Source organism: Perissodus microlepis, chromosome 11 (assembly GCF_051167445.1).
Source record: "Perissodus microlepis isolate ML-2025 ecotype Zambia chromosome 11, ASM5116744v1, whole genome shotgun sequence".
Taxonomy (NCBI): domain Eukaryota; kingdom Metazoa; phylum Chordata; class Actinopteri; order Cichliformes; family Cichlidae; genus Perissodus; species Perissodus microlepis.
Genome location: NC_140471.1, coordinates 22,685,420 through 22,696,800, shown reverse-complemented (window position 1 = coordinate 22,696,800; position 11,381 = coordinate 22,685,420). Strand labels below are relative to the sequence as shown.

Below are 11,381 nucleotides of genomic sequence, written 5' to 3'. Positions count from 1 at the left end.
TCTCTCTGAGTTTACCACCTTACCTCCCTCACTCTCACTTTGTAAGAGGAGATCTGTGACCACTCAGTCAAACCTCTGTGCAGAGTGAAAGAAGCAGGCCTTTCCAGCCTCTCTGTGCACATTGAAGCTGTGTGTTATACCATCTATGTAATGACATGAGGCCTGTTCGTGATTCAAGCGCATAAACAAACTTCATCTTAACTTCTTCCATGTGTTCAGGTTGTGCTCTTCGCTTTGACCAACAGAGAGCGACAAACCCAGCGGGCCCGACTTCCGTTTGGACGGTGAGAGGCATCATGGGATATGTAGTGTGCTCGCAGGCCCTATAAATGATTATGGACTTCCTTTAACTTCCTCTTTACTGCGCGAGCCTGAGCGAGACAGGTACGGTTACCATCCTCATCCTTACCAGCAATACAAACCTAGTGTATTTGGACCTCCACGTTGAAAAACAGTCATAGGACATGAAACTAAACTTATGCCTGTGTCGATTGAAGACCTGCATGTGGTTTTTTTTAACGCGTTTTTAAACGAAAAGCGCTTAAGCTAAGCTAATGCTAGCTGCTAACATTAAACAACGTGGTGCGGTGTAGCTGCGGCCTAGTCTTAGGGATCCCCGGTCTGTTAAACGTTTGTACGCGACTTATTGTAGTTTCAGAAACATTTAATGAAGCGCATCCGATGTATCAGTGTTTCTAGTCAATTCGGTCCTTACACATTACCCTTGTCTTCATAAACCATACGATCGTGTGGCAAATCTGACCGATACAGTTGAAGCATGGAAGTAATAGTGACAGTTGTAGGTCCCTTTAGCCTGGTAAAAAGTTAATGTCTTTTTTTTTTTTAATTATTCAGTAAACGCTTTGAAAAACGGAACTAGACTGACAGATGGAGAGCCTATTTGGCTTAATTAAACTGACTCTACTTTTTGAGGTTGACTTGATTGTCTTAGTTGTAAATTGTAACATGAGTTATTGCTGAACGTGCATAATGTTTGCCTTTAAAATGTCTTCTGTGCACAAGATTCAAATAACATGTCAACCTTGAATAACCTATTAAAAGTGTAAAATGGTATAAATCTTATATGTAGCGTCCCCCTCATTGTAATTTCTTGGTTTTGCAGGCACTTATAAGCCATCATGCCCGTTGCCAGAAGCTGGGTTTGTCGTAAGACATATGTCACCCCCCGCCGCCCCTTCGAGAAGTCCCGTCTCGACCAGGAGTTGAAACTCATTGGTATGTTTTCATTTTCATAACTTCCGTCCATATATATATTTCAAGGCATACCCTTTAATGAGCTATACTAAACTGATTACGGCGTTTCATCTCCCTTTAAGGCGAGTATGGGCTGAGGAACAAGCGTGAGGTGTGGAGGGTCAAGTTCACCCTTGCCAAGATCCGCAAGGCTGCCAGAGAGCTGCTCACTCTGGATGAGAAGGACCCAAAGCGTCTGTTTGAAGGTGGGTAGGATGAGTTAAAGCTGGTTTGTGTTGGCCGATGATTTAAATATATAAAGTGTCAGACTTCACCATGGTGTCACGAATTCCTCGTCAATGAGGCCAATATTCCTGCTCTGCATAGATTTTTGAACACGTCTCTGTGGTTGTATGTTTAAATGACGTCTTGTGTATATGTGTGGTTTTCCAGGTAACGCTTTGCTCAGGCGTCTGGTGAGAATCGGTGTGCTCGATGAGGGTAAGATGAAGCTTGATTATATCCTGGGCCTGAAGGTCGAGGATTTCTTGGAGAGGAGGCTTCAGACACAGGTCTTCAAGCTTGGACTTGCCAAGAGCATCCACCACGCTCGTGTCCTTATCCGCCAGAGGCACATTCGGTAAGCTCAAAGCACATAATGGGCTCAGTGGGGTTTTTTTTTTGTTTTTGTTTTTTTTGATGGACTCATGAGAACCTGTCGATGCTTCCTCTTCCATCAGAGGACCACCAACCTGTAACACACCCTGTTGACAACAGTTAAGATTTTCATCAAGGTCAATTCGGTATCAAAACCGTATACCTTGTCAGTAGACATTGCCCAGAGCCAATCCTGCCGCCGAGGGCGCAGACAGTGCCACAGTGTTGTGGCCGTCAGGTAAGGTATGGGGGATTGCACCTCGGGCAATTGTAGTATTCACTACAGCATTGGATATGAAGTACTCAGGCTGATGATTTAAGTCATAAGTTCAGATTTCCTGTGGTGTCAAGAATTCCTCGTCAATGAAGCCTGCAGTAAATTATACATGTAAAATATTAAAGATTCACACTTTTTCCACCCTGAAAGCTTTTTCAGCTTTTAAACTGCAAAGACAACTCTTAAGTGCAACTGGAAGATGCATCAACATTTTCTAAAGTCCTCCCTTTATTGTCTGTCTTGGCAGTGTGCGCAAGCAGGTGGTGAACATCCCCTCTTTTGTGGTTCGCCTGGACAGCCAGAAGCACATCGACTTCTCCCTGAGGTCTCCGTACGGCGGTGGACGCCCAGGCCGCGTCAAGAGAAAGAACGCCAAGAAGGGCCAGGGTGGAGCTGGAGGAGCTGACGATGAGGAGGAGGATTAAGAAGGATGTTGTACAGGAGTGTTTCTTGATACTTCCTGTTGTGACAATTCTCAATAAAATGTTTGGTTTATCCAAAAAAAAGTAGCTGACTATGCAGTTTTAATAAAATGCAAACTTAAGTTTAAGAGCTTTACTCAAATGGTAGCAAAGTGCTGTACACAAAGAGTCAAATAAGGACATTAAATAGAAGAATACGTAATATTACAGGATACAGCTGACATATGCTGTATCATGGTGATTAAAATGTATTCATATAGCACATTTCAGAAACAATCTAGTGTTTTTGTATCATCCAGAGAAGAAACAACTTTCAGGGATTATCTGCTCATGTGGACCTGTAGACTGGTTAGCTGAGCCTCAGCTGAAGATCTTGTGGTTACTAACGGGTATACTTCTATGCAAGTGTGAAAAGTCAGTGACAAAAAATCTTAAAATAAATTCTAGGTTGAACAGGAAGAATACATTTTGGGGGTTTAGTAGAAAGTGTGGCTGCTGGATTTTTCAATCAAGATAGTGTATGAGATTCAATAGTATGTACTGACTAGATTTCTTTTCGTTTGAGTTAATTTTACTAAGTCTCTTTAACTGTGTGAAACAAAACTTGACACCTGAACTGACATGCTTATTTATACTGAGGTTTTTAAAATATTTTAAAACTATACAGCGTTATAGACATAGAGCTCGGGTATGTAGCTGTGAGTGTGCTAGATGCCAGATTAAGCTGACAACTATTACGTCACTCTTATTCATATTTAGCAACATAGAAAAACAGGAAGTTGAGTTTAAGATTGTTACTGAGGTTAAAGAGCTGTAAAGCTTTGTGTCATCTCCATAGGATTGAAAACTCAAACTAGGCCTGTGGATGACAAGCTCATAGGTCTTATAGTTTTGTAATCTTAACATAAGACTTTAATGATCCTACGGTGAGGGAATTTGTGTTACCTCAGCTCAGGTACAGATGGCAGAAGAAAAGTACAAAAAATACAAACAAATACAAAATAAGTAAACACTATATCCAACAGTAGCATACACAGTATGTGATTATGGATAGAAAGTTGTGGAAATATGCAAGACACAAATTTAACTATTCTACCACTACTATTACTATGTAAGTAATAGATATCTAAAGTATAAACATGTACACGAACACACACATGTACACAATAAATATACATATGGATGATACACATGCATGAAGTGTGACCGTGGATGTCAACAATGTCCAGTGACTCATGACATTGTGATTGAGGAGTTGCTGTTGGGATGAATGATCTGTGAAAGCGCTCCTTCCTGCAGCAAGGGTATTTCAGTCTCTCACTAAAGGAACTGCTCAGCACACTCACAGATTCATGCAGAGGGTGATGTGGGTTGTTCATGATGGATGTCAGCTTTACTAACATCCTCCTCTCGCCACCTCCACAGAATCCAGAGCACATCCCAGCACAGAGCTAGACCTCTGCACCAGTTTGTCAATCCTGCTCCTGTCCCTGTCCGTGCATCCGCTCCCTCAGCAGGCCACTGCAAAGAAAAAGGCAGATGCTACCAGAGTATCATAGAATGTTCTTAACAGAGTCCAGCAGACTCCGAAGGACCTCAGTCTCCTCAGCAGGTGGGGTCGACTCTGGCCCTTCTTATACAGGACGTCTGTATTTGTAATAAATTTGTTTTTATTTTCTCTAGACTCGCTTTTATTCAGTTTAGTTTCAGTTAGTTTTTAGAGTGAGTTTTCTCATTTCAGTTTAGCTTTTTTTTTTTGAAAATGTTTCGTTTTAGTTCAGTTTCTATTAGTTTTAGTTTTTATTAATTATTATTTCATGAAGGGAATATGTCAGGGGCCAGATTTAAGAAACACAGTACAGGTAATACAGTAAAAACACAACTTTATTTTAAAAGCAGTTGACTCAGTCTTGTAGACATCCAACGTCTCAATAAGACATCTATCAAAGCCTTATATAGCAAGTTTTAAATATATATTCGATCTATCCTTCAATCTCAGGAGCTTGCGGGTCCTGCACAGAATCTTAGCTGTTCCTAGGACTGCAGTCTTCTGGACAGAGATCTCAGGTGTTGTTCCTGGGATCTTCTTCGCTTGTCTACCACCACTATGTCCGATTGGTTAGCCACCAACATTTTGTCCGTCTGTATCTAGGAGTCCCACAGAATCTTAGCTCAGTCATTCTTGACCACCCATTTTGACCTCAGGACTTCCAGGCCATACACTCCACAGATGGTCCTGTGTACTACGCTGACATGTATGAGCTGCCTGCTAGCATCTTACACCCTCCTGTTATGTGCTGGATTGTCTCAGAGGCATCTTAACACAGCCTGCACCTGGGGTCTTGCCTGGTGTGATAGACCCCAGCCTCTGTGGATCTTGTACTTAGAGCTTGTTTCTGTGTTGCCATGATTAGTGCCTCCATACTGGATTCCTCGATTGTCTGTAGTGCTGTATTGACCTCCTCTAGTAGACCCTCAGAGGGTGGTGGTTACTTCTACAAGATTACTTCACATAATCTTGGTAACCGGCTACCGAGGGTCCAAGTTTCCAGGTTGGCGATGATCCTATCTTTCAGGTCAGTTCCTCTTGCTCAGTTAGCATGTTAAATGTTAACATGAACTCCCTCGCTGAAACAGATCACATACAGTGGACTTGTTCCCCACCCTTCTTACTACTTTCAGTATTTCTTTTTCATTCTTGCTTATGTGACAAAGGCTTCTGATTCTCAGCGCTCAATAGCCATGGGTCATACATACATACATACTGACTTCAAACTTTTCCACAATTTCTAAATAGTTTTCTTCCCTCTGGTCACATCTCAGAAAACTTTTGTTAGAACACCTTCCACACTTCCACTGATTTGTGGATGGGGAGAAACGCTTTGGGGAGAGACGTCGGGTGGCAGCGGCGGTACGTCACAGACTTAAGGACTATGTCAGGAGGGACTGAGCAGCTCGACGGTTTTTATGTGAAATAAATTATATTTTAGAACCCTATATTTTATATTTCCTTGGTACCTCCACTACTCTTCCCGTTTAAGAAGGGTTTCCCTTTTTAGACTTAGAAGAGACTAATAATTAAAAACAGAACATATATTGTCTTTATCCCGGGCCTGATATACTGATATATGACTGAGCGTCAGCATAGAGCACTCAGGTGTGTGTTAACAAAATGCTACACCTTTCAGGAGAGGATTTCCCAGCAAATTTATCCCAACGCCAAAAGGTGCAATGTTCAGAAAAAACGGCAAAACACCTGATGTCTACATCTCAAACTGTACAGGCCCTTGGTGAACTGAAGCAATACTGGGGAGTGTAGAAGAGTGGATCAAAATTTCTCCACAATAATGTCACAGAATGATATCGTGATAAAGAAAACTGGCTTACCGAGGTTCAAACTATATGTTCGGGCACCATGTCTCGCATATATTTTATTAAGGTTTCATTTTTAAAAAGTCGACACTTTAAATCAGGGGTCCCCAATCCCAGTCCGCAAGGGCCGGTGTCCCTGCAGGTTTTAGATGTGTGCTTGATCCATCACAGCTGATGTAAATGGCTAAATGACCTCTTGAAGTTCTCCAGAGGCCTGGTAATGAACTAATCAATGTGATTCAGGTGTGTTGACCCAGGGTGAGATCTAAAACCTGCAGGGACACCGGCCCTTGTGGACTGGGATTGGGGACCCCTGCTTTAAATGTTTTCGCTTTTAGTGGCATCTAAAGTAGGGTGACCATATTTTGATTTCCAAAAAAGAGGACACTTGGCTCAGTCATGAAGAACTTGCTTAAAGAAACATAAAATCGGCCAGGGCATTTTGACTAGAGACCGGCCCACCAGGTATTATAGGAAAAGCCATAAAGCCTTTGAATGAAAACAAACGCTGTTGTAACAGTGATGTACACTGTCTTGTTAGTATATGTATGATTTCTATACATTTTACATCAGATGAAAACTTTGGTTGTAAGATTCCCTGTTAATGCCCTACCTGGCCCCCCTGACAAAGCTTTGCTAGACCCGCCCCTGCACAGTTACCAGCTGTCAGCTGTAGAAAAGGATCCTGGTGTTATTTGTCTCTCAGAAACAGTTCATAACTTCCCTTCAACTCATTCATGTCACCTAAAAGGTAAACCTGTTTCTCCATCACCTGTTCAGCTCTGATGATTCAGTAAGCTACAAGACCTGGGGCTTCCATACAGCACCTGCATGTGGATCAATAGCTTCCTCTCAGGCCGTAGACAGAGAGTCAGAGTTGGCCATCACACATCCTCAGCCCTGAGTCTCAGCACTGGCTCACCCCAGGGCTGTGTGCTCAGTCCACTGCTCTACTCTCTCTACACACACGACTGCACTCCTCGCCACCACAGCAACATCTTTGTGAAATTTGCAGACGACACCACAGTGGTGGGGCTCATTTCCAAGGGAGACGAGTCTACGTACAGAGATGAGGTGGAGCAGCTGACGTCATGGTGTAAGGCCAATAACCTCCTCCTCAACACTTCAAAAACCAAAGAATTCATAATAGACTTCAGAAGGAAAAAGGCAGAGATCCAACCACTATTCATAAATGGGGACTGTGTAGAAAGGGTGGCAAGCTTCCGCTTCCTGGGAGTCAATATAGAGGAGAACCTTTCCTGGAGTTTGAACACCTCCGAGCTGCTGAAAAAGGCCCAACAGAGACTGTACTTCCCGAGAATTCTCAGGAGGAATAACATCACACAGAGACTGCTGGTGTCCTTCTACAGAGCCACCATTGAGAGTGTTCTAACTTACTGCATATGTATTTGGTACACTAGCTGCACAGGGGCTCAGAGGAAAGCACTCCAAGGGATCATTAACACCGCCCAAAAGATCACTGGCTGCCCTCTCCCCACACTGGAAGTTCTACACAACGCCCACTGTTTTAAAAAGGCCCAAAACATCATAAAAGACACCTCACATCCTGGCCACTCCCTGTTCGAACTGTTGCCCTCAGGCAGACGGTACAGGGCAATCAGAGCAAGGACTAATAGACTCAAACACAGTTGTTATCCAACTGCAATAACACATCTGAATACTACAAAAAAACATGTCCATCACGCCACTCTTGTGTTAATCTATGCACGGTCTGAAGCATGTGTGTGGGAATGTATGTGAATGTTTTACTGTTACATCTTATTAGTATTTTAAGTATTTTAAGTATTCTATCTATTTTATTTATTGAATTTTATTGTTTTATTTATATTTTGATATTGCTAGGGATGATGCAATGATCGGGGACCATTCTTAATTTCGTTGTTCTCGTGACAATGACAATAAAGTTTCTGATTCTGAAGGACATCTCCTGGTTTCATCTTCATGTTTCAAACATCAGCTGATACTAGAAAGTAATATTAAATACATTCTAACAACAGCTGATCAAGCTTAAACGTGCTGCTGTTGTTTAACGCGACATCCGCTGGTTTCTTCTTTCTGGCGCAAAGTGGGCGATAAACAAACAAGAGAGAAAAGCCGATCAGCTGATCACTGATCAGTTTCATGATTGAAGTAGCAACAGGAGAGGGAGGGGAGAGAATGAGAGAAGAAGAGGCAGCTGACAGCGTAAAGACACAGAATAACTCCAGCTTTGTGTCTTTTTCATTGTAGCTGAAGTCCGGGACAAACTGTGTTCATATTCAGCTCAATACCAAATATTGAGTAATATTTTCTCTGAATACGAGACGATTCCGTTTTTCTCTACTAACTAACCTTGTGAATAAAATAAAGTTCACTATCAGTAACATCATAGCACCCACCCAGCTGTATAGAAACTCCGTCATGCTAGCTAGTACGCAGTATGAGTTATTGTAACTGACTGTAAAAAGTCAGCCCAACGAAAATAAACTACACCTAAACTTGGTTTATATCTGACCCAGATAGACTGCAGGTCATAACTTCTTATCTGAAGTTCAGTTCACCTGACACTCGGACCGGCAGCCTCGGGTCTCTCCTCCTCCTGCCTCCACTTTCCGTCATCCACTTGCTGGCCTCTGGGAGCTCCGCCATAGCCACCACCAAACAACTGAGTTATTTACACATCGGCCAGCATCTGGCCAATCCACCACCTTTCATTGTTTATACCGGTACAAAAACAACAACAACAAAAACCATCAGTCCGTAAAAACGAAAAATCACCTTGCCCGGTGGGCCGATGGCCAGTCCAGCTATGGTCATTACGAGGGAAATTTCTTTTGCAATTTGTCTGAAAAGATGGACTTGCGCTTCGGGATCCTTTAAACATCATTAGGCGCGTTGCTACGCGCTGTCTGTCCTGTCTGTGAGCGCACAACAAGCGCTCACAAAGCAGCAGTTCGGGGATGAATGACTTCACACACATGGATCCTCTGTCGGAATATAGTAAAACCGAGGACGGTTGGTCACCCTAATCTAAAGTCCCCTCCATAAATCAAGAAGACAAAAAGGGTTTTGTCCGAATCAGAGTCTGCCCATCTAACTTCATGGCTAGATGTCATCAGTCCCAAAAAGCGCTAAAACGTCTGTCCATGTCAAGCCTGCGTATTGTATCCGCTTAATTTCGACTGTTTTCAAAGTATTTAATAAACAAACAAACTCCCGTTCAATTCAAAACGCATGATCTGAGCATGCGCGGAGGTCTTAGTCCTCCTTTGATCGAATCAAAGGATCAAAGAGAGCTGACGTCACGGCTGACATCACGATCGCTGCCAGAAAAATCCTTAAATAGACCCCAGTTTCTTTAACTCAGTATTTCAAGAAACAGCTAGTTGTTTTTGCAAGCCAGGAATCCTTGGGAAAGAGAATAGTTTAATATTGAAATTATTCAGTTAACGGTTTTGTTTTGTTTTTTGCATGAAACTTTTATAGAAATGTCACAGGAACCGTCCAACAATTCAGTGTCTCACAGAGAAACGAGAGAGGAAGGACCGCTCAACTCAGGGGAGAGAGGAATAGTCCAGGGCATGGAGCCCAAAAAGAAAATTCGCATAAGCGAGATAGAGGGGGTGCCCGTAAAGATAACACTGCAGATTGGAGCACTTCAGCAAGATGTGCATGAACTTGAGGAAACGCAACAGTTTCTCCTTGAACAGAACAACACCATTGTTGTTCAGCTGTCCAAGGCTGAAAGCGAGAGAAATGAACTAAAGAAACGGAATGCAGATCTCGAGAAAGCTTTGAAAACTATTCAGTGTCAAGTGGAAGAATTACAGTTTTCAAAAACCAAAAATGCTACTGAACCTGAGGGACTTGAGACTCCTGTTGCTCAACCACCTCAGGATGAGGTTCAGGGTACTGGTATGTGGCATCGTGGTGCCAAATGCCTACTTAAAGTAGGTTTAGGTCTTGCCACAGCGGCCCTTATTGTTCCTGCAGCTTTCTGGGTCTTCTCAAAGATGTTCACCTGACGTGAATGACCCAGCTGCTCCCTGTGGCATTGTGTTTATAATCAGGGGTGCACATAAGCGGTCCGTAGGTGCGCATGCGCTATCAAAATAAAAGACGCGCACCAGATAAGAAGTTGCAACGCGCGTTTGTGTACACAAGATTTTCTGGAGGAGGACGGACATTTGTTTAGAACGCTCAAAGATGTCGAAGAAGCAAGCTCCTTTAAGCAATTACTTTGGTGCTCCTCCACCTCCAAAGAAATTTCAGAAGGAGTCGGAAGGTGAGCTGGCTTCAAACAAATGATGAACGCACAGAGATGTGGTGCAGAATATGTGGTGTAAAACAGTGCCTTTTATATAAAAGGCCTCCAGAAAATCTTATGTATGCAAACGTTGCAACTTCTTATCTGGTGCGCGTCTTTTATTTTGACAACGCATGCGCACCTGCGGACCACTTATGTGCACCCCTGTTTATAATCTTGTGAAAGACCCACGACAGACCTGACCATATACTCATGTTTTTCATCATCTACTTTTATTACTACAGGTTTACCACTACAGATGGCTGCAGCTCACAGCCACACACAGTAATAACAACAACACAGCAGGACCTAGTTCAGCCTTTAAGCCAGCAAGGCATGATTGCAGATTGGCGCTCAGGTGCATCCACCTCCCCTGCTTTCCAACCACGGTCCACCAACTACACCAACCTCCGATAACTATGCCGTGCTCTCCTTTAAGTTTTATTTTGCCCCTCACCCCCCAACCAGTCATGGCAGATGACTGCCCCTTCTTGAACCTGGTTCTGCCTCAGGTTTCTTCCTGTGAAAGGGAGTTTTTCCTGGCCACCGTTGCCCAGTGCTTGTTCATAGGGGATCATTTGATTGTTGGGGTTTATAATTTAAAATGTAATTTTATTTAAATTATTTCAGGTGAGGGGTTCACTTGATAGGGAGCACAAAAAGCTGCAAATATAAAAAAAAAACAACAAAAAGTGTATTTAGCAGCAAATCAAAAATAAAAAAAACAAATATTTAAAAATTCCCTACTGCTTCGTTTATTTACTTAAAAGAACAGTTTTAAATTTTGTGTGATAGTGTCATGGCCCTTGGTCAAGTGATCCAGGGTTTATCTTTTGGACTGTGTGACTCTGGTTTAATTTGTGTCCTTTGATTTAATAGTATTCATGGTTCTGTTTCTCGTCTCCCATGTGTCCATGTTGCTTTTGTATGTCGTGTCTCTTTAGCCGCCGCAGCAGTGGGCGGGCACATCCACATCATCCACGTCGCCGCCAACATACGTTTTATGTTTAGACCATTTATATCATTTGACATCCACAGGACATAGAGGTTCGAAAGACACTGAGTCATGCAATACCTTTAATGAGAATACTGTCAGTGAACACTGATGAGCTTCTGCTTCTTTAATGAGCCATAATTCTCATTAAAGAAGCAG

General features: G+C 42.7%; 1 protein-coding gene and 1 long non-coding RNA gene across 3 annotated transcripts; one reads left to right on the top strand and one right to left on the bottom strand.

The window, feature by feature from the left end:
- The first annotated feature begins 277 nt into the window (after positions 1 to 277).
- rps9 (ribosomal protein S9) lies at positions 278 to 2,637 on the top strand. The gene is made up of 5 exons (XM_084944297.1): positions 278 to 384; positions 1,124 to 1,236; positions 1,338 to 1,460; positions 1,648 to 1,834; positions 2,376 to 2,637. Exons 2-5 carry the CDS (start codon positions 1,140 to 1,142, stop codon positions 2,551 to 2,553), a joined length of 585 nt encoding a protein of 194 aa, XP_084800423.1. The 5' UTR covers positions 278 to 384; positions 1,124 to 1,139; the 3' UTR covers positions 2,554 to 2,637.
- Positions 2,638 to 3,433: 796 nt separating this feature from the next.
- Positions 3,434 to 9,146, bottom strand: LOC146377814 (uncharacterized). Of its 2 annotated transcripts, none has more exons than XR_014801675.1 (2): positions 8,484 to 9,146; positions 3,434 to 4,071 (listed from the first exon to the last, which is right to left on the bottom strand). It is a non-coding gene; the product is annotated as an uncharacterized LOC146377814 (long non-coding RNA). The 2 variants fall into 2 exon arrangements; XR_014801674.1 differs by having other exon boundaries at positions 8,701 to 9,146.
- Between the last annotated feature and the right edge of the window lie 2,235 nt (positions 9,147 to 11,381).

Coding starts and splice junctions, on each gene's coding strand:
- rps9 (XM_084944297.1), top strand. CDS start 1,140: ATGCCCGTTGCCAGAAGCTGGGTTTGTCGTAAGACATATGTCACCCCC. Junction 1,237..1,337: donor CCAGGAGTTGAAACTCATTG/GTATGTTTTCAT, acceptor TCTCCCTTTAAG/GCGAGTATGGGCTGAGGAAC. Junction 1,461..1,647: donor CCCAAAGCGTCTGTTTGAAG/GTGGGTAGGATG, acceptor GTGGTTTTCCAG/GTAACGCTTTGCTCAGGCGT.